General features: G+C 39.8%; 1 protein-coding gene and 1 pseudogene across 1 annotated transcript in view; both read right to left on the reverse strand.

Moving 5' to 3' along the window:
* Positions 1 to 153: 153 nt before the first annotated feature.
* Positions 154 to 22888, reverse strand: part of LOC103741161 (CD109 antigen-like) — a gene marked incomplete at its 5' end in the record, with an annotated part of 64028 nt that continues 41293 nt past the window's right edge. The window contains 9 exon segments of the mRNA XM_029567839.1: positions 154 to 391; positions 5310 to 5457; positions 8723 to 8862; positions 12218 to 12283; positions 13467 to 13622; positions 14039 to 14226; positions 15798 to 15963; positions 17454 to 17682; positions 19992 to 20073. Coding sequence (XP_029423699.1) covers positions 335 to 391; positions 5310 to 5457; positions 8723 to 8862; positions 12218 to 12283; positions 13467 to 13622; positions 14039 to 14226; positions 15798 to 15963; positions 17454 to 17682; positions 19992 to 20073 — 1232 coding nt within the window.
* LOC115071898 lies at positions 17959 to 18042 on the reverse strand (annotated as a pseudogene).

Consider the following 22888-nt stretch of genomic DNA (forward strand, 5'->3'; position numbering starts at 1 on the left):
CATTTACCTTGAAAAATACAAAAGACTTTCAGGATTTGGCACACTAAGTGTTCATAAGAAAGTAAGAGGCATTACTTTTTTTCTTTAATTTTCAGCAATAAATAGAAACTAACACTTGGGGAGGATTTCTATACGCCAAGTACTGAAGTGAAGTATTTTCAATGAATTAAACTCATTTGGTTTATTAAATAATCCTTGCAAGATAGGTCTGGTTCTTGAGTCTGTTTTACTGAAAGGGATATTGACGCTTAGCATTATTACATGAACTCACTCCTAGACCACTCAAATCCATGTCTCAGGCAGTTCATCCCACTTTCTGTCAGTTGCTAATGACTCAGAGAGGACTCACTCTGCAGAGAGCACTCAGCCCACAGGATGGAACCAGGAAGCCCTGAGGTCAGGGTACAGAATACAAACAGTGGGTGACTGGTATGCAGTACAAAAGGCCAGCCTCCCATATCTGGTATGGAGAGTTTATGCCAATTTGATAAACAATACAAGTTAAGGAAATAAAATACTAGTAAATTCCTTCAACCATTCATTACAATAGTAGCAAATGCAATTCAAATCAAAGAAGCTCAAGTTATCTTTCTAAGCACTCAATTTTTAATACTAAAAACATAATCTGTTATGATGCACAAGTTCTAACAAAACAGTAGAGTTCCTGAGGAAGGAAGAACCAACCCCACTGCCATTAATCAATCAGAAATTATTGGGTATCTAAATTAGATTCCCATTAACAAGAGTATCAGTGATACTACACGAAGTCCCAAATCAATTATATTACTGAACAAAAATCTTAAATTTGCTTTTCAGGTTCTAAACTAGGCCTGTGACTTTCAAGAAATAGTTAATATATGAACATTTTAGAACCCAAAGAATAAAGACCAAATTAGTTTTCATCTTGTTTTCATTTTGGTTTTCATCAGTTCCATTTAACATTCTAACCAGGATAGTTTTTGAAATGCTAAATCATAAAAAACATTCAAAACCTAGTTTTTTGCAGGTAAATATTCAGTGATGTCTTTCTGACTTATAATCAGCAAAACTAAGATAAGAATGTATGCATCCCTCATACATTATGAAATTCTACAAATTTAATTTTAATTCAAACTTTGAGCTTCATTTAGATGCCTAAGCAAAGAATGAACTAACATGCAGCAGCACTGACCCATAGCAAGTGCACCACGGATTTCTGTACCCACACTTCACCGGTAAGTTTTATGACTCTTATGACTTTTTTTTTGTCTTTTTTTTTTTTGGTCTTTTTGAAGTAGGGTCTCCCTGTAGCCCCAGCTGTCCTGGAACTCACTATATAGACCAGGCTGGCCTTGACCTCACAGAGATCCACCTACCTCTGCCTCCCAAGTGCTGGGACTACAGGCATGCACCACCACACCCGGCTATAACTCTTATTTTTTGACATTAAAATTCATACAACTTAGGAAAGGTAGATGATTTAGTAAGTCTTTGTCAATACCAAACCTCTGAGAATATTCTTCTATGATGAAGCACCTAACTGTTCAGGAGTTATGTTAACCACTTAGAGATCTGTTAAAAGCTTCATGAAGGCATTTTTGAAACATGCAATTAAAGCTTTCATCTTCAGTGTTTAAGCAAATAATGCCCCCAAGGCATCTCAAATTGAGATTTGAACTGAATTTTTGAAATTATAGTAATCCCTACATAGTATGCATCCAGAATGAAATAATGACAACCACCTATAACTCCAGCTCCGGGGGATCCAAAATCTTCTTCTAGTCACCAGACACACACACACACACACACACACACCACAAAAGAAAGACTAAAAATAAAATAAATCTTAAAAGCAGAAGATATAACAGTTGTCAATATTTATGCACCAAATATTGGTTGGCATCATTTCATTTAAAAAGCATTAAAAGGCATGCAAGCCCAAAACGACTTTACTATAATACTAGTAGAAAACCTCAATACAACTCTCTGATTTTTAGATAGGTCTTTCAAACTAAAAATCACCAAAAGGGACTGGAGAAATGGCTCAGTGGTTAAAAGCACTGTCTGCTTTTGCAGAAAACCTGGGTTTGAATCCCAGCACCCATATGGTGGCTAACAACAGTTTTTAACTCCAGTTCCAGGGGATCCAACATGCTTTTCTGTCCTCCAGGGGTACTGCAAAATGCAGGTGCACTTACAAACATGCAGGCATAGCACTCATATACATGGAATAAAAATAAACACCGGCATGGTAGCACAAGACTTTAATCCTAGCACTTGAGATGCAGAGGCAGGCCAAAGCCAGCCTGGTCTACATAGCAAGCTCCAGGTGGGCTGGGGCCAAAGAGACCCTCTCAAAAATAAATAAATAAATAAATAAATAAATAAATAAATAAATAAATAAATAAATTTTTAAAAATTAAAAATCATCAACAAAACTTCACAGCTATACTATACCAGCAGTAGGATTCAGTCATCTTTAGATAACATTCTGTCTAACCAATACAGAATATAATTCACACTCTTCTCATAGCCCACCAAAACATCTCTAAAATAAATCACATTATAAGCCACAAAGCAAGCCTTAATGGACACGTACCCCCCAAAAATAAAAACTAAAAGAAATTATTTCCTGGATCTTATGAGACCATGATAGAATAAAACTAGAAATCAGTAACAACAGAAACCATAGAAGCTACACAAATGATTGGAAGCTGAACAATATACATTTGAATGAACAATGGGTCATTGAAGAAATCAGGGAGGAAACTTAAAAATTCTTAGAATCAAATGAAAATGACAGTACAACTTACCAGGATCTCTCAGATACAGCTCAGGCAAGTCTAAGAGGAAAGTTTATAGTGTAAGTGGTTACGTGTTTTAAAGAAAACTAGAGCTATCTCAAATAAATAACCTAGTAATGCACCTTAAGGATCTAGAAAAACAAAAAGAAGCCAAACTCAAATGCAGTAAATAACAAGAAATAATAAAGATTAGGGCAGAAAGAAATCAATGAAAAGGAAACTAGAAAACAATTCATAGAATCAAACAAACAAAATTTAGTTTTTTGAAAAGATAAACTGGGTTGACAAATGCCAAACTAACCAAAAGAAAGAAAAGAAGATCCAAATTAATAAAATAGAGGTGAAAACAGACTTACAACAGACTTCAGTGAAAACCTGGAAAGTCCAGGAGCAATGATAAATACATAAACTTACCAAAATTAATCAAAAAGCTCTAAACTGACCCATAACAAATAATGAAACTGAACCAGTCATTTAAAAATCTCCCACAAAGAAAAGCCTAGGACTTGGGAGATTCACTGCTGAATTCTACTAAACTTTTAGGGAAGTCCTAACAAATACTCTCAAATTGTTCCATAAAATTGAAAGTGAAGGAACACCCCAAAAGCCACCCACCAACCCACCAAGTACTATACTGGTACCAAAACTAGATAAGCACACAACAGCAATAAGAGAGAGAGAGAGAGAGAGAGAGAGAGAGAGAGAGACTATACACCAATTTAATATCCCAATGAACAAAAATGCAAACAATCTCAACAAAATACAAATGAAATGAAATTCAAGAGCACGATAATAAAACCATATATCACATTCAAGTTGGTTTCATCCCAGGGACGCAAGGTTGCTTAAACATATCCAAATCAGTACATGTAATACAGAATATAAACAGACTTATGGACAGAAATCACAGCATTATCTCAATACATGTAGAAAAGACCTCTGACGAAGTTGAACATGCCTCCAGGATAAAAGTCCTCAGGAAATTAGTACTAGAAGAATCATATCTCAACAGAATAAATGCTATACATGACACACCTAAAACTAACAGGCTGCCAAATGGAAGCCTTTCCTCTGAAATCTGGGTGAGACAAGGGTGCTCACTCTCCCCGTGCCTTGACACAGTGCTCAAAGTCTTAGCTAAGTGGTAAGAGAAAAAACAAAAGGAATAAAGACACGAAAAAAAGAAGTCAAGGTGTCCCTATTTTCAGGTAACATGATCCTATTGTAAAGACCCTAAAGACTCCACCTGAAAACTCTTCACCCTGACACACACCTTCAGTAAAGCAGACGACACAAAAGCAACATGGAAAAATCAGTGATTTTGTATATACCAGTACTGAACTTGCTAGGGAAGAAATTAGGAAAAATATCCCATTAACCATAGATTTTAAACAAAACTAGAAATAAATATAATCAAGCAGGTGAAAGACCTCTACAATAAAAACATTAAGACACTGGAGGAAGAAACACAAGACTCTAGAAGTTGGAAAGCACTCTCATGCTCAAGGATTGGCAGAATTAATATTGTGAAAATATCTATATTGTCAAAAGCACTCTATAGTTTGAAAGAATTTCCCAACAAAATTCCAATGACATGTTTACAGAACTAGAGAAAATGATCTTAAGATTCATATGGAAACATAAAAGACCACGAATCACTAAAATAAACCTAAACAGAAAAAACAAAGCTGACCGGATGGGCGTGGTGGAGCACACCTTTAGTCCCAGCACTTGGGAGGCAGAGGCAGGCAGACCCCTGTTCAAGGCTAGTCTGGTCTACATAGCAAGTTCCAGGTCAGTGGGAGCTACGAGGAGACCCTGACTCAAAAAGACCAAAAATTAAAAATAAAATAATAATGCTGACCACCTCACAATACCTGACCTCAAATTATACCACAGAGTTAAAGGCACAGGCAAGAACTTTCTGAGGACCTCAATAGTACCGGAAATACTGCCAAGAGTTGAAACATGGGCTCCATGTTCATTGTAACTCACTAATTTCATAGTGCTATCTTACTGAAATTTTTTTGTGTATATGTGTGAGTGTATGCATGTATGGTACGTGTGTGTGGTGTATGAGTATGTGGTATATGTGTCCGTGCATGTGGAGGCCAGAGGGGAATATTGGGTGTGCTACTCCATAACTCCCCAGGTGTTCCTGTGACACAGAACCTCTCACCAAACCTGGAGCTAGGCTGGCAGCCAGTAAGCCCCAGCAACACTGTGGTTCTTTTCTCCAAAGCTCTGGGATTACAAGCAGATGTGGTTACTTCCAGTTTTTTACTGGGGTGCCAGGGATTCAAACTGAGGTGCATCAAGCATTCTCACCCGCAGAGCTGCCTCCCTGGTCCCAGTGATGTCTTTTTAAATGAGATAAACATAAGGTTGCCATGTTAAAATAATTCAGACACAAAAAGGCTGAAAAAAATGAGGTAAGAAAACACGCTTACAAGAAGGTAGTCTTTTTGAACACAGTACACAGAACCTTTGCCAAAACTTATCTTTATGAGATGTCCTACGACTTACAGAATCCAAATAAGGGTTGAGTTTTCCATGATTGTGTTCTACTTTCTTCACCGTCTCACTCAGAGGAATTGCATCTGAAGGTACAGTAAAGCTACTGAGAAGGCCGACTTCCATAAGGGCCATCCCACTCCTCTCTGAGACCCAAAACCTACACCAAACAGACGAGGAAGAGAGGAAACCCTTTAGGACAAACTTACGGCAAATACTCTGCAAAAATTAAAACTATCAAATGTTACGCTAAATACTGTTTGAGCTCAAATAAAATCACTATAGAAAATTTTAAGTTTATCCTTGTCTTTTATCTGTGATGTTCTTGTAACTTTCAACGATATGTGACATCGTAACAGTGGTTCCTCAGACAGAGAAGGGAAGCGGCCTGGATGGAGCAGGCTTGTAATTGTGCGTTGCAGCAGTTACGGCACCACCTTTCAACAGATTCTAGCCATGTTTTGTACCGGTTCTCAACCAAACATTTCTCAGAAGGTTAACAGTCTCTCGAAAGTTAGCAGCACCACACTTTCCAGCTGAAAGCCCGAAAGCGGTGAGAGAGCATCCTAGCAGCGGCAAACTCCAGCCTGAGCCTTGGCAGCCTTCCCCTCATCTGCTTTTAGAGAGAGAAGAGAGAGACGACCGCTGCTGGGAGGCCTCCCTTTGCTCTCCTGGCTGAGCACATCTTCTTTTCTTCGGCCACCTTGAGAGAACTACAGCCTCAGAAAGCCACGCTACTGGCGTCCCTGGCACCTGATGGATGCGGTGTGAGTACCAAGGGCACCAACGATATTTTGTCTCCTTGAAAATAAATCTTTTTTATAAATGAATAGGAGGCAAGAGCCTGCCATATCCCACAGAAAGACCCCTCTGTGGTTACGGAAACAAGTTTGCCTGCAAAATAAAAGGGTCAACATATTACTAAGTAATTTCCGGTTGTCCTTTTAAATGACAAAAGCAAAAAAAAAAAAAAAGGCTATTAGAAAGCCTTGCTTTTTAGAGCACGGACTGCATAGCTGCCAGCTGCCGAACACGCCTGACTGAAAAGCCAGACAGTACAATTGGAGGTCGGCTGGCTCCGCAGGTCAAACAAAGGAAAACTGTGTGCTGGGTGATACACTCAGCCAAAATAGATGCTGTTGAAAACTAGTAACTGCATTGAAATTAGAGGTGTTTGTATGTGAGCAAAATTACAGCCGATCTGCATAAATACTAAAAGTACAAAGCAGGCTGTATTGTCAGACCTCGTCAAAGAGCCATGGTGAACCAAAGGCCCTGGGAAGGAGCACTAGCTAGTGGGAGAGCTCTGGAACTTCCCTGCTCATCATCTCCCACACCTGACACTGTGAGACACAGAGGATTTTCAACTGCTATTTTGAATAAATGAATGAATGCATGCATGAACGCGTAAGAGAAAAGCTTACCGTATAGAAGTCGTACAGCAAGGCCTAAATGAAATACATGGAATGGGAGCTTGTAGCACATGTAGGCTATTGCTACTGACAGCAACAAAAATACCTTGATTTTTCGTTCTAGAACAGAGATCAATGCAAGCCGAATAAAGAGTAATCAAAGTCCTGTTTCCTTCCTGGCTGAAAGACAGCAAGCCACTGGAGAAATGCTGATACCTCCTGCTGCTGTTCAAAATGCCCAAGAGGAGCGATGGGGTACACACGTGAGGCATTTTCACCTCAAAATCAGACAACTGCTCCAAAGACAGAACAGACGGTTGCAATAGGGAGATGGGGTTCAGGCGACAGCTAAGAAAGTTGAGCACCTGGATGAACACCCAGAGGCAACCTCAGAGCATCAGTGACTTCCAGTCCAACCATAATGCTTTGAGATATTTGAAAAGAGCAGGCTGTTGCTCCTCAGCGCATTCTGAAAGAACCCTCCAGTTGAACACCAAACAATGGGGAAGAAAATGGAAAGGCAGAGACCTCAAAGCCTCGATTCAAGCATTCTCAGAGTTGTTCTCAAAGTCACAGACACTAGAATACCCAGGACACTGGAGGGGGTAGTTCACTTCCTACTGTGAAGTCAGCAGGACTGTGGTCAAATGCTTTGGATTAGGCCAATTTAAGAGCCTCTTCTGGGAGCTGCACTTACCAGGACATAATTATTCTATAATTATCCAAGGCCAGAATCTTCTAAACTGGAACGATTTTAGTACCTAAAACAACTTTTTTTCTTTTTGCTGGATTTGCATGTTCTTATAAAATTTGGGGACAAAAAGCATCAAACTTAAAGCTAAATCTGAACCCAAAGTGAAATTATTTCAACAGAAAAAATAAAAAATAACTATTTTATAAATATGATTGACAATATTAGAGTTTTCGTAAATTAGGCCTGAATTTTTTATTAGTTTATATTTTTCTTTTTCTTTTTACTTACAGGCTTTTGAGCAGATTTATAGTACTAAGTGTGTAGTTCTTCATTTGGAGCAGGCCTAAATCCAATCATAAAGTGATTAGTTATTACGCAAACACTCATGCCACTATTGTACCAGTGGGCATTCATATTCAGTCTCTCTCTCTCTCTCTCTCTCTCTCTCTCTCTCTCTCTCACCCCCTCTCTCCCTGTCTCCCTCTGTCCCTCTCTCCCTGGTTTGTAAGACAGGGTCTCACTATGTAGCCCTTGCCAGCCTAGAACTCACAATGTAGACTAGACTGGTCTCTAACTCACAGACATCCAGCTGCCTCTGCCTCCTGAGTCGACATGTCTTGCCTGGAGGGTCGGTATTGTAGCATACATGATCTAGAGTTGGGTCAGATCATTGAGGAGTTTTCTCCACTGGCAACCTGCATAGCACCTTCCAAAACAATCAATTCTAGCCAGTAGGGAGGGAGTTTCCAGCTAAGTTCTACCTTGATTTCTCTGTGTCTTATAACCAAAATGTTTAGCAATAGGCTCTTACCAGCTAGTTCTGGTGAACAACAAAGAGTAATGGCAATAACCTATGTTGGGCCAACAACTCCTAGAGAGGTATCCCACAACTAGCAATGGAGTTCTTACCTAAAAGTTTATCCTTAGATGGCTCAACAGGTAAAAGTGCTTCCCATGCAAGCCTGATGATGTCAGTTCCATCCATGCAACCCACAATTGGCAGGAGAGAATCAACTCCAGAAAGTTGCCCTCTGATCTCCATGTGTACACCATGGTGCATGCGCGTGCACACACACACACACACACACACACACACACACACACACGCAATAATCAATACGATTTATATTTTTCTATCCAATTTTGTTACAGATACAGGGAAATTTACAAACATTTTTGAGCATGTCTAAGAAAAGCTTAAACACGACTTCAGGCTATAGCCCCTTCATTAATATGATGTGATAGCTACACAGAATCAAACCTTCAAATTTATGTTCTAAAAGGAGAAAAGTAAAGGAGAGATCTGACCAGATACCTACCTTGTGCACACATTCAAATTCACATGATTAACATCATTCTCATCTTTCACATCAACATCTAAATCAAAAGCTTCCTGATTTTTGACAGATCTCCATCTTCTAAAAGACCCCAATTCTTTCACATTATAAATAACATTGAGCTGAATTAATAGAAAATCAGCACAAATGATAAATTAGCAATAAGTTGTTAGCAATAAATTACTATTACTGCACAGTCTAAATATTAGGCAGTGATTCTTTTTGTAATAAATACAATTAGATTTGTATTCTTCAAACTAGGCTTACTAGCTAAGAATGTGTCATTATTAACTAATGCTGCTATAAACACTTACCAATATTTGTATTGAGAAAATTACAAGGTAATATTCCAAACTGTCACAGAATGCTATGTATGTATGTATATATGTATGTATGTATGTATGTATGTATGTATGTATGATGCTCATGGGATACTGATTTCTCAAAGAATGTAAAACATTCATTTTCTTTAGAATATTCACTAATTTCTAAGCTCTGTTACCCAAATGGAACCAGTAAGATAAATCAGAACTAAAATATCACCTGCTCAACCACTGAGAGTTCTTCCTCATCACCAAACATTTTTCAAAGATGATAAAGGGATTTGAAGTCTTTTCCAGCACATGCTCTATGCCACCCCTGCTATGAAAGAGCTGTGGGCACACTGGGGCAGCATGAAGACCAATTTTTCTCAAAATGATTCTAAATCAGGAGTTTAGGAATGCACTCAAAATTTCCTATGTGATCTATTTAAGTATTAATATGCAGCCACTTATTCCAAAACAAGGTTCATGTGATACTGAATTTCCCTTTATATCTACTAAACACACACACACACACACACACACACACACACACACACACCACCCCCAAAAATAAACTTCTGGTGCCCTTCTAGGATTTACATACTTTAAAAAATCTCTCACTAAGCCTTCACTCTTCATATCTAAGAGTTCTAATCTTTCTGTCCCGCCACAACATAAGCTCACACACCCTTTCATCCTTTTCATAATTCTGCTTATTTTAGTCTGGACATTTTGCAACTTATTCTTAAACTACAATTAATTATTAAATATAACATTAATTAAAATTGTTCCTGGAGCAGTTGGAGAACAGTTTTGTAAACTGAGAGCACTTTCTGTTCTCTTCATCCCCCTCCCTCCATGACAGGCAAACACAGCTACTACATTTGTGACGAGGGCAATGACTGACACCTGTCTGTATTAGGTTTTGTATTGGATGACAGTGAAGCTCAACTTTGAGCTCATAGAACTTCAAAAGAATATATTCACCACTACTTAGAATTTATTACCCAAATAAATTAACATTTACCATAAGCCTTAGAGCTCTCTTTCCACTCCTTTTCCAGAGCATTTATAAAATGTCAGCTAAGTCTGGGTGTGGTGGCGCATGCCTTTAATCCCAGCACTCTGGAGGGAGAGGCAGGCGGATCTCTGTGAGTTCAAGGCCAGCCTGGTCTAAGAGTGAGTTCCAGGCCAGCTGGGGCTAGAGGGAGACCCTGTCTCAAAAAGACCCCACCAAAAAAGAATACAGAAGTCTCCAGTTTTGCTTACTTTTGGATTTATTTTTGTATTGAAGGACAGTTGGAAATGAGAATTTTCCCATGCTCTTAATAAAGAACTATATAAATTATTCACTCTCCCTTTCACTGAGAAACATTCCATTTCACTATAACTATTCTGCCTTAATTTTAAAAAAATGCTTTCTGTGTCTTGAGTATCATGCAAAATAATTTTTGGAGGGCTGGTGACATGGCCCAGCCAATAAAAGCACTTGCTGCATGAGCCTGGAGAACTGAGTTCAATTCCCAGAAAACACAGTGCAAAGATAAAATTTTGACTTCTATACATGCTCCATATATACTCAGTGGCACATGTGCACCCACATATACACACAGAGCAGATATAATAATAATAATCCTTTTTAAAAAGTCTTAGAAGTAGGCGGGAGAGCTGGTTTAGCAATTAACATGTACTGCTCTTGCGAAGAACAAGAGCTCAGTTCTCAACACCCATGTTGGATGGCTCACAATCACCTGTAACTATAGCTCCAGGGACTCCGACAGCTCCAACCTCCTGTGCACATACCCCCAAACAGATATACATGCATATACATAATTGAAAATATTAAAAAAGAAATCTTCCCCCCAAAATCTTAGAATTATTTGGAAATTCCCAAATTATATCTGCTTAACAAGGTATTTCTTCCCCACTAATCAATATGTCAATTCTCTCAACAGAAGTAATTGTACCAGTGTGTTCGTTCATTTGTTTGTTTGTAGACAGGCCTCACTATGTAGCCCCTGGCTGTCCTGGAACTTGCTATGTAGACCAGGCTTGTCTTGAACTCACAGAGACCTACTGGCCTCTGCCCAAGTGCTGAAACTAAAGGCATGTGCCACAATGCCAAGCCCATACAGTGTTCTTTAAAGTACTTATTTTGGGCTATTGGGGAAAAGGAAGGGGACTGGAGGAGAGTAGGCAGAATAGGTAAAGGTGACGATGCCCACAGAGACCAGAAGATGGCATTGGATCCCCTGGAACTGGAGTTACAGACAGTTGTTAGCAGCCATGTGAGTCCTCTGCAAGAGCAGTCAGTGCTCTTAACTGCCGAATCATTTCTCCAGCCCCTATTTCCATTTTAATTATAGTACCATCCAAAGCAGGTTTGTTTCTATTTTCTTCCTATACCATGGAACACAAAACCATGCTCTAATTACAATATTTTCTATTTAATGAGGTTTGACATTTAAAAAATACATTTTCCATAAAAACAATGTGTAATGCCATACTGACCTTTATATTCTTAGACAAATATTAAGAATTCATAAGTGAAATATATATTTCCACTGGGTGTGGTGGTGCATGCCTTTAATCTCAGCATCTGGGAGACTGAGGCCTATAACTTGAGTCTAATTTTGTCTACATAGCTAGACCCTGTCTCAAAAGGGGAAAGGGGTGCCCCAACTCTTGACATGAATCACACTGGAGGGTTTCAACACTCCCTTCAAAAGGCAAGTAACCTCCAAGAAATGCTTTCCAAGTAGACTGTCAAGACACATAATTGTTGTCTACTCAGTAGTTCGTAACATCTCTGGTACTTTGTAGTAAAGAACATAATGTATCTTGCCAAGTCATAAAAGTAAATCATTTAGAATTTTATTACATTTTCATTTATTTATTTTCCTCACAAGTGTATGGGGTGTGGGTAGTGGGGGCATGCCATGCACAGATGTGGAAGTCAAGGAACAGCTTGAGGGAGTTGGTTTTCTCCAACCACCATGTGGGTCCTGGGAATCAAACTGAGGTCTGGCAGCAAGCTCCTTTATCTACTGAATCATCTCACTGGCCGTCATTAATTATTTTGTACAAGTTATCTACGTTGAAGACTTAGCAATGTTCCAAAACAAAGAATTATTATTGAAAGTCATATTTAACTGAAAAATTACATACATACCTGACAAATAGCGAATCCAAAACCGTTTGCAGAAATATTAACAACAGTTGGTTGCAGCACTGCAAGCTAAAAAAGGTGAGGGAGGAAAAGTGAATGAGGATAATTTTCTGTATACAGAGTTTTCCAAGTAGCAAAGAGTTCGTGTTATATCCCATGTGGAAGCAGAAACACCTACCACAGTGCTAGGAGAGGCAGAAACACCCCACTACAGTGCTAGAAGAAACACCCCACCACAGTGCTAGGAGAAGAAGCAGAAACGCCCCATCACAGTGCTAGGAGCTCTGCCTGGACCCAAATAAGGGCTGTTCATCAACCAGGTGAAGGATGTGTGCTCTCCAAACTCCCTTAGCCCAAGACTTTGGGAAGGCACACCAATGCTTCTCCCAGAGTCATCCTCCTGTTGGGGTTGAAGCATGCCTGCCTCCAAGCTCCCTGAGTCAGCACCTGACTGACTATGAGCACTGACCATGGACACAAGGGAGCATTCATCATTGTGTCTAGATTTAGCCTTCTGTTCTGGCACCATTATCCCTTTTCTTCAGTTTCCAAGGGAAGAAAGCGTAACCCTTGGGTCTTAGCATAACCCTTTTTTGAAGTTTAAAGTAAGAATTTCAGTCAGGTGTATTGGTATATGCTTGTAATGCCAGCGTGGCAGAGGCAGAAAAATCATGAGATCAAGGCCAGCGTGGGCTACAACAGTGAATTCTAAGCCATCCTGAGCTATAGGGCAAAACTGATCCTCAGAAAAAGGGAGGAAAATGCAATACTAATAATACAGTAATAATTTTTCTACTGGCTCTAACAAGTCTCCTAAGAGGACCAGTGGTATAGCTAAAAAGAATATAGTCTTCGGGGTCATGGGTTCAAATCCTTGCTCTACTGTTATTAGCAACATGGCTTCTCAGCCTACTTTCTCACATGTTAAATGGTGGGGAAAATGCTTGGCTTGAGGAAGGAATGGAGCACAGGTTCAGTGACCTAGCACCGTGTCTACACAAAATTAGGATTTGGTGGTTTTTATCCCTTTCCCGATGTGAAAGTGTGTATGTTTCCTCCTTTTCTACTCATCTTTCCAAAGGTTCCCATCCCTTCCACCTTCCCTGAGTTCAGAAAATTCAACCAAAGGAGGACATCCTTCCTCAATCTCTGGAGGGCCCTGGGAGAAGCTCTTTTCTGAAGTTAGTAGAGAGCAGTATTCCAGAATGAAGGCCCTTCTACGTGGATTCTAAATAGTCACCCCTGTTCAAACCTCTGCCGTCTGAAGGAGAATGCGGTTCTGAGTGTCAATCAAAAACTGCACAGGTCTTGATGCGCTAGGTCCCATCACAGTCACTTGGATATTTGTACTTTCTGTATGCATTAAGGATGAAAATTCAGAGACGGCCTTTAAGGCTAAAATGGTAGCCTACTGAAAGAAGAAAAATGATTATGCATGTGGGTATACACAAAATCTCTAGAGGAAAAATTCAGCCATGTTTAGAAAACCATGCTTATCTGCCCACCTTGAGAGCACAACGCTCTCTCAGTAGTCTTTGAACTGGTTGACTTCAAGTTCATAAGAGGCTCAAAAAACTATTACAGCACAGAACTGAGCATCTGTCCTTAAATCAATTATCATAGACAAAAAATAACTAATACAGATGGGAAACTCGTTCATTTCATATAAATATCAGATATGAAGTTCAAATGAGAAAAACCTATCTTAACCCTTTGACTTGGGTTACTGAACTTTTAATTGAAGTAAATTTATGACTACATGAGAAAGCAACCACATGCTTCTCATTTATTAAAAATGTATTTTTTTAAAGGAAAAACTGTCACCTGGGTAGATGTAAAACCTCCCAGGCTGTTCCTCTGCCTGCTTAGCCACCGCATCACTGGGATTCCCTCAGAAACTTGGTGCTGCAGGTGTGAAAGCAGAGCATATGCCGCAACCTCGATATCCAGGGAGCGCGGCTGCCAGGACTCAGACAGGGTGGGTGCTGATGACACCCAGAACTGCATGTCTCCTGAGAGAAAAGCAGTAACATTCTGATCAACTACCAAACATTACATTTTATACCATTACATATTTTCATACTAGACCAAGTTCTATTTGACCAGCAAAAAAAGCATATATATATACACACACTAGCAAGTACAGGCATAGATAAACACACAGAACTGTGCAATTATACATGTTACTTCCTAAACTATTACAACTTATAAATTTTCATCCTTTTTTATTGCCTGCATTTGAGGATGTTTTGATTAAAATATTTTTCCCAAGGGAAATTCTATATGTTTGGCTCAAGGCTAAACAGTTATAAATAAAAGGGAGAAATAGCATATTCCAGAAAATAATACATATGACTTGTTTGGCCCGGTCATCTTGTACACAGTTCAGAACACTTGGGAAAGAACCATGCTCTGGGAATGCATCATTAGCCAGCTCTCACATTCTTGGAAGCCTCTCCCTTTCTCCTCTTCTGAAAGATGGTGTTACAAACTCAAATTCCAAGCCCCCAAGGAAAAATGAGGAATGCCAGATAACTCAACACCCTTCCTGAAGATAATCCTGCTCTACCCCTCTGACTGTCCCGGGTGGAACCCCCCCCCTTCCTCTCATATACATAGATGGTGACTTCACATCAATGGAATGTGGAGTGACTATCACACAGCCCAGCACAGGACAAATGTTTCACTTCAGTCTCTGTGCAATAGTTACATGGTCCTCAAGCCTGGAATTGGTAACAAGGATTAAATCTAAATTAGTAATATCACAGTTTCTGTAGTCAGACCACTAAGCACTTTCTGTACTTATCCCTTCTTTTCTTTTAAGGATTTGTTTTTATTTTTATCACTGGGGCAGCATGCACAGCACACATGCAAGCACACATATGGCAGTGGTCACAGAGGCCAGAAGAGGGCAACGGATCCCTTGAAGCTGGAGTTACAGGCTATTATGAGCAGCCTGGTGCGGGTGCTGGGATCCACTGCAGTCTTCACAATAAAGCAGTGGATGTTTTGACTGATGAGCCATCTCTTCAGCACCCAGTTATCCTTTTTTTGTCTTTTTTGAGACAGGGTCTCCTTGTAGCCCCAGCTATCCTGGAACTCACTATGTAGACCAGGCTGGCCTCAAACTCACAAAGATCCACCTGCCTCTGCCTCCCAAGTGCTGGGATTAAAGGTGCGTGCCACCATTCCCAGTCCAGTTATCGTTTTTGAATTAACAGAATTGTTTAAATCAGTGGATTCTCTCTAAAGTTACTTATGCCCACCAATTCACCCAAAGACACAAACTTTAATCCCTGACTATAGAGGCTTTGGGGGTAGTAACACTTCTTTCAAATCAGAAATGATGTCAGAAACTCAAAAGGTAACAACTCAAAGAGAAACTCAAAGGCACAACACATCTACAAGATGCCCAGGCCCTTAAGTTCTATAAACAGCCCCTGGGGAGCCTAGAAACAATATAAAGTTCAAGCCCATCCATCATTCTTCATATCATTCCAAAAACACAAATGCAAATAACTTCATATTTTCTCACACACATCCCATAACAATCTAGCAAGCTCAGTTGGGGCCCAGACATTACCTTCCCTTTCTGCATGCCGAGTCAGCATGCGCAAAGCATCCAGGGCTTTTGGACTCCCCACCGAGGACAGTGCATAGGTTATAAGAGCCAAAGTGTAATTGTCCCATATTTCTCTGTTCAAGTCAGACTCCAAAAACTTGATAGAGTCTTGTATATCAATATTAGGCTTGAAAGAAAAACATACATATGTTACTACACCATATATGTAAACAAAAGGTACATTGAAACATCCACCCAAAAAATGATTCCAGTCAGGAGAGGGGGCAGAAAGATTGTAAGAGCCAGGGGTGGTGGGTGAGCACAAGGAAACAGGGTTTTCTAGACAAGTGAGAAGTTACTAACATGAACTACAGCAATGGTGACAGCATGTACAAGACCTATGCAAGCTCCAGCCAGAAAAAAGCCCAGCATAGATGTGGGGAAATGGGGAAGAAGCCCAACCTTAGCTGAGGAGCTACTGGCAACCACTGACTACTGGAAGGGGGGAGTTGATTTTCGTTAAGGGTGTGACATTCTGTTAGCCAAGGTCGAGAGGATGGCTACACACCAAAGCTCATTTGTGGACACAAACTTAACTCAACAGATCTTATATTAATGACACAGTACATAAAATCCAGTGGAGGGGGGACTATTAAAGGTGTGCAGATAGGAGAGAGGGTCTAAATGATTCAAATATATTGTATAAAAATCTCAAAAATTCAATTTAAAAAAGAAATAAAATGATCCCAGTGTCTGTTAAGTATCTGACTTCATTTCGGGCAATAGGAATCAACAACACTCACTGTTATTGAAAGATCTGGTACATATTTTGGAAAATAATAGTACTATCCAATTGTCATAATTGAGTAGGCGCTATTCTTTGGGGATAAGAAACAAAACAGAGTTACTGCAATTGTTTATCCACTGAGTATCATAAACCCAAACGGAAGAAGGAAACACATCAGAAAGACATTTTTCATACATAATCTCAGGACTTGAATGTCAAAGCTCAGGGGAAACTTTGCCTGCCGTGTACTAGATCGGAACACTGTGGGAGCCTAGCAGAGAACAGCTGTTGATTTTGTGAAACACAGTCCAATAAACAATAAGGCATCAGGAGAGCTCTGAGGCAAAATGAAGACCATTAGCATAACTTTCGGTCCACAGTCATTCTTAGCCACACCCCTATGCCCAATCCAGGGGCTTTCAGAAGCAGGTGTGCTTTTCTTGATTAACAGATACTCACAGGGATTGTTCTCTAAAAGTTTAGAATTTTTTTTTTTAATCCTTCAAACGGCTGACATAGTCAGTGGTAGGGAACTTGAACACCCTGGGTTCAATCCCTCTCACTATAAAAAAAATAAAAACCCTTCACCTCAAGGAAACACATTCCCAATTGTAAACTATATTCTTTCCCCTAACAATGAAATATTAATATTACCAAAAGCAAGTGCAGTACGTGTGTTTTAAAGTATTGGAGAATTCCTTTGTCTTCTCTGAAAGAGTTTGTAATTACTTTTGTCTTCATATTTTGGATTGTGACCACAAATGCAGAGCCCGGGACTATCCAAATGCAGATTTCAAACGCAGCGCAAAGTTATGAAGCACTGTCGGCTTCAAGACACATATCTGACACATCAAGATCTACCTTCCTTGAAGTTATCAAAGATTAAATACCTGATACTTTTTGTGTCCCAGGAGAGAAGTCACAATACAGGCCGTGAGCATAACTGGGCTTTTATTGCCACCTTGAAGTTCACTGTGACTCACTCTTCCTGGCTCCCAAAATTCACCATTGGATTTCTGGTATCCTTTGAGCCAAGTATATGTTCTATGCAATATGTTCTGATCAATCTCTATATAAAGATCAGCTTCAAGGAAACATCTTAAAACAAAAGCTGACAACCTTGGTAAAAGAGGGGAGAAGCACATAAACATTAAGCATTTAAACATTCAAGTCCTCTACATCACACTGAGGATGCAAAACAAAAACACATTCCCCATCCGTAAATTCATCAGAGGCAGAATTTCTGAAGAAGGCAGAGAAAGGAAGGAAGAGAACAGAGATGGAAAACCTGTCTCTACGGACGGCCTGACTTTCACTTGAGGAGCTGAGAAACTCCACATCGACTCACAGAACGCCATGTCTGAAAAGGAACTTAGGAGTCACCTAGTCATTTTTTAAAATATGGGACACTTTATGAATTTGCATGTCATCCTTGCTCAGGGATGAGGTCAATCTTCTCTGTGTCATTCCAATTGTGTGTGTGTGTGTGTGTGTGTGTGTGTGCGTGTGTGTGTGTGTGTGTAAATCTATCCCCACATTTTATAGCCCCTTATTGAGCATTTGGCTTTCCAAGATAGTTAAATTGCCTAAGGTTACACACCCTTGACTGCTCTAGACATGTACCAAAGAAGATTCCATACACACTTTGCTCAGTCCAAAGCTGTGCATGAAGTATTTGGAGTTCACAAGCAAACTTAATTACTTTGAGGGAAATGGATAGCTTTCTCTCCTATAGGACTCTGGTCAAATCTTCCAGACCTACATGTGTACACATTCACCACCTGCCACTAACACCTAAGAATGATTTGTATGTGTCTCTGTCTCTGGGTGTGTGTTTCTGTGAATGTGTGCTCTGTATGGGTGTGCTGTGTATATGTGTGAATGCTCAAGTTCTACAGCAGGTGTCTCAATAGCAGATATCTCTCTTCAATAGCTCCCACCTTTCTTTTAGACAGGATCACTCACTGAACCTGAAGTTCCTCATCTGGACTAAGATGTCCCCCAGCAGGCCAGCAAGCTTCAAGGGTCACCTATCTCCACCATCCCCCACAAGGCTGGGGTTATGGGCACACACCACTGCCAAAGTTGGCTTTTTACTTGGGTTCTGGGTATCCAAACTCAAGTTCCCAAGATTTCATGGCAAGCACTTTACCCAGTGAGCCATCTCCCAGCCCTTAGTGTTTCTTTTTCCTTTTTTTCTTTTTTTTTGAGACAAGGACTCCCTGTAACCCCACATGGCCTGGAACTCATTATGCAAACCAGGCTGGCCTTGATCTCAGATAGAGCTGTCTGACTCTGCCTCTGGAGTGCTGGGATTAAAGGTGTGTGTCATCACACCTGACTCTGTAAGAATGATTTTTAAAGGGAGGATAATGAAGAAAAGAAGAGGAGAGTAGAAGGCAGGGATAGGAAAAAGGAGAGGAGAGGGAAAGGAAGGGAGGAGGGAGGGAGAGGGAGGAGGGAGGGAGAGGGGAGAAGGTATGCCGGAGAAAAAGAGGGAGGAGAAAGGGGGAAGGAAGGGACATAAGGGGAAGGGAAGCCAGGCAGGAAGAGAGGTTGCACAACAGAGGCCCTTGTGCCCCACAAAGTCTACTATTTATTGTACCAGATGACACTACAGAAAAAGAAAATGTTAAACTTGATACAAAACACTATATTTGGGAGGAAGGAGAAGAGGGATAAGATAGGGTCTCGCTATGCAGCCCAAGCTGGCCTCAGTCAATCTGACTGCACCTCCCAAACACTGGAATTAGATGCATGAGCCATCACACCCAGCAAGAACACTATATTAAAGTGCTTTGTCAAACAACAAAATCAAGCAATCTATTTATGGATCTGACCCCTGACAAGAGAAAATCTGTCTCATAAAAGGTTAATGTGGTAAGCACCAATAAGGCAATAATATCCAGGACTTTTTGACTTTAGGTATACAGAGGAATTCATCTCTCTGAGTCCTTGAAGTGAGGCCATGGCAGACAGAACAAGGAGAAAGATTAATTGTCCAAAATATGCCACATGGAGACTTGACTCAGGAGGAAACTCTGGATGTTCGTTGCTTAATTCCATCATTATTTTTCAAGAAATACGATCTTAAAGAAATCACATTGACTGTTTTAACAAAACACTCGCTCTAATAAATCAGATATGGAAAAAACACCACAGTAGCAATATTTTCTTGTCATTTGTATCATCATCATAAAGTACTCTTCTTGCTGTTTTTCCCACAAACAAAGGGGGGATTGTGATTTATCTTTGCTAAAGAACATTTGATTTGCAAATGTTGTAGAATCATACTTTTAAAAGATAAACTTGTAAAGCCTGACTTGAACAATCAGCTGCTATGTCCACAGATATGTAGGCCTGTCAATTCCACAGCCAGTGATGAGTAAACACCCAGTACAGACCATTTTAACTGGAAAAACACTTACTAAGTGCTCCCAGAAGGGTCATCGTTCCCAAAAGCACTAAAAGAGCCATTGTTCCTCTGATAGAGAAGCTCCCTTTGGTAACCTGAAGACACAGAAATCCATGTTTAACCAACTTGCTATGGCTTCATATTGAGGACCATTGGCAGAGAAGAGGAGTGAAGACAACATCAATCAAGACTGGATAGTAAGTACTGTCTGTGATGAGTGATACAGAAATATAAAATACCAGGATATTTCACAAGGGATGAAGAAGAAAAGTAATATCAAAAGACTGTTACAGCTGGGTGTGGTGGCATGTGCATTTAATCCTAGCACTCAGGAGACAGAGGTAGGCAGATCTCTCTGAAACCATCCTGGTCTATATAGTGAGACACTCTCTCAAAAAAAAAGTAAGATGAGGCTCTGAAGTCAGCACTAGCTTGATCTCTCCTTGTTTGTTCCACTGTTCATGTGGTGTCAGGGTCTTTCCATCCAGTTCTGATGGGTAACCAAGAGAAGGGGCAATGGCCAATATTGTTTGTAGGTCTACGGGACCCATGGTCAACAGCTCCTATAGAGAGGGAGTCCATTCCTGGCATTGGGGTTTATCACCATCATCATCATCATCATCATTATTATTATTATTATTATTATTAACCTAGGATGTCTAGAAAGCTCAATATCCCCGTGTTATAGGATAACTCCCTTTAATTTATTTTATTATGTATATGTATATACTTTAAGAAGCTTCCATAATGGTAGATTTCCATATGGCTTTTTCTAAAGACCTTTTGCATTTCTTATCCCTGCCTATATTCCCTTCTCTGCTCTGCCCTCCCAATCCCCGCCCTGTCTAATCCTTCCTAGACTAATGTTCTAAGGGTACTATGCAAGCTACCTGAAGGAAGAAATCATCATCAACCTTACTCAGCTGTGAATGCTGTGAACTACAACAACTTGCCCAGCAAGATAAGCCCACTGGTGCAGTAGTGACACAAATATTATGGGATTAACTAATCACTCTAACTGAATTTAAGGTTCACTTCCTAGGATGGACCCCATACCTAACATTGCTATCAGGCTTAGGACCCAAGGCTAAACAGATCACAGGACATAGGTGAGAACCTAATACTAGTTTTCTACTAAATAGTGATCACATTAAACTGACTCTTAATGACTAATTTTTATACCTATAGATGAATGCATCTCTCACTTCTCACCAGAGAAGTTTCCTATGCAACAGATGGTGATTAACAAAGAAACACACAATTGACCAACATGCGGAGGGCAAGCGGCTACAAAGTGCTTATCCCTGAATAGCCTACCTATATCAAACTTTTGTCCCCCAAGGCTCTGGGATCGTCATGGAAATGGGGGTGGAAAGATTGCAAGAGCCAGAGGTGGTGGATGACCACAAAGAAAGAGTTTTCCAGACAGCTGGTCAGTTCCTCATATGAACTCACAGCAATGGTAACAGCATGCACAAGTCCTATGCAAGCTCAAACCAGAAAAAATTCCAGCATAGACATGAGGAAGTGGGTAAGAAGCTGATCACTATTGAGTGAAGGAGAGTCAGGTCTTCTTTCAGGACTGACGCTAGATAGGTTGACCAGGCTCTACTGAGGGACATCTGGGAACACAAACTTGACTTGATAGGCCTTAATATATATATAACAAAATGCGTGAAATCCAGTGGGAAGGTAAGGAGAGGAACAGATAGGGGAGGGGGTCTAACTATGATTAAGATATGACAGAATGCATGAAATCTGGTGGGGGGTATGGAAGGGTGCAGAGAGGGGAGATGAGTCCAAATATGATTAAGATGTATGAAATGAACAAAACTTCAATAAAAATAGTGAAGAAAAAGTATTTTTGAAAAATGTCTCCCCACAAAGAAAATCCAGGATCAAATGGATTCAGTGATGAATTCCAAACCTTTAAGGAAGAATGAACACCAATGCTCTGCAAACTGTTGCACATGAACACACACACACACACACACACACACACACACACACATACACTACCAAACTCACTCTAGAAAGCCAGCATTACCCTAATACAAAACCAGATCAAAACACATATGAAAAAGAAAACTATATATCAGTTTCTCTGATTAATATTGGATGTAAAATGATCAACAAAATAATTGTAAATCAAGAATATATTAAGATCATACATCATAATCAAGCTGGTTTCATCCCAGTGATGCAAAGTTGGTTCAATACATACACTATAATAAGTGCAGTGCAACATAGAAATAGACTGAGGAGGCCAGGAATGGAAGGAAACAACTCAGCACAGTAAAGGCACATACCTCAAACCTACAGCCAGCATTATCCTAAATGAGGAAAAACCAGAAGCATTTCCTTTGAACCTGGAAGAGAAAAGGGGGTCCCTCCTGTGTTTTTATTAATAGAGTACTCAAAGTCTTATCTAGGGAGATCCAAAAAGAGAAGGAGATGAAAGGCAAACAGAAAGGAAAGAAAGCAGTCAGAGGACCCTATTTATAGACAACACAAGCCTTTACTATAAACACTCTAAAGATTACACCAGAAAACTCTGGACCTGAAATACGTTTCCAGCAAAGCAATAAAATACAAAATCAGTAGCTTTTCTGTGTGCCAATAACAAACTTGCCACGAAAGATATTAAGAAAATATTCCATTCACCATACTTCAAAATAAATAATTATCTAGGAATAAACCTAACCAAGGAAGTGAAACACCTGTACAGTGAAAAGGTTTGAGACACTGAAGAAATGGAAGAAGACACTAGAAGACAGCCAGACTTCCCATGGTCGTGGGTTAATATTAAAAATATTAGTAAAATAGTAATAGTAAATATATTATATTACATATATATATATTATAAAAATATATTATACAAATATATATTATAAAAAATAGTAAAAATGT

Source organism: Nannospalax galili, unplaced genomic scaffold (assembly GCF_000622305.1).
Source record: "Nannospalax galili isolate Female #2095 unplaced genomic scaffold, S.galili_v1.0 scaffold2391, whole genome shotgun sequence".
Lineage (NCBI taxonomy): Eukaryota > Metazoa > Chordata > Mammalia > Rodentia > Spalacidae > Nannospalax > Nannospalax galili.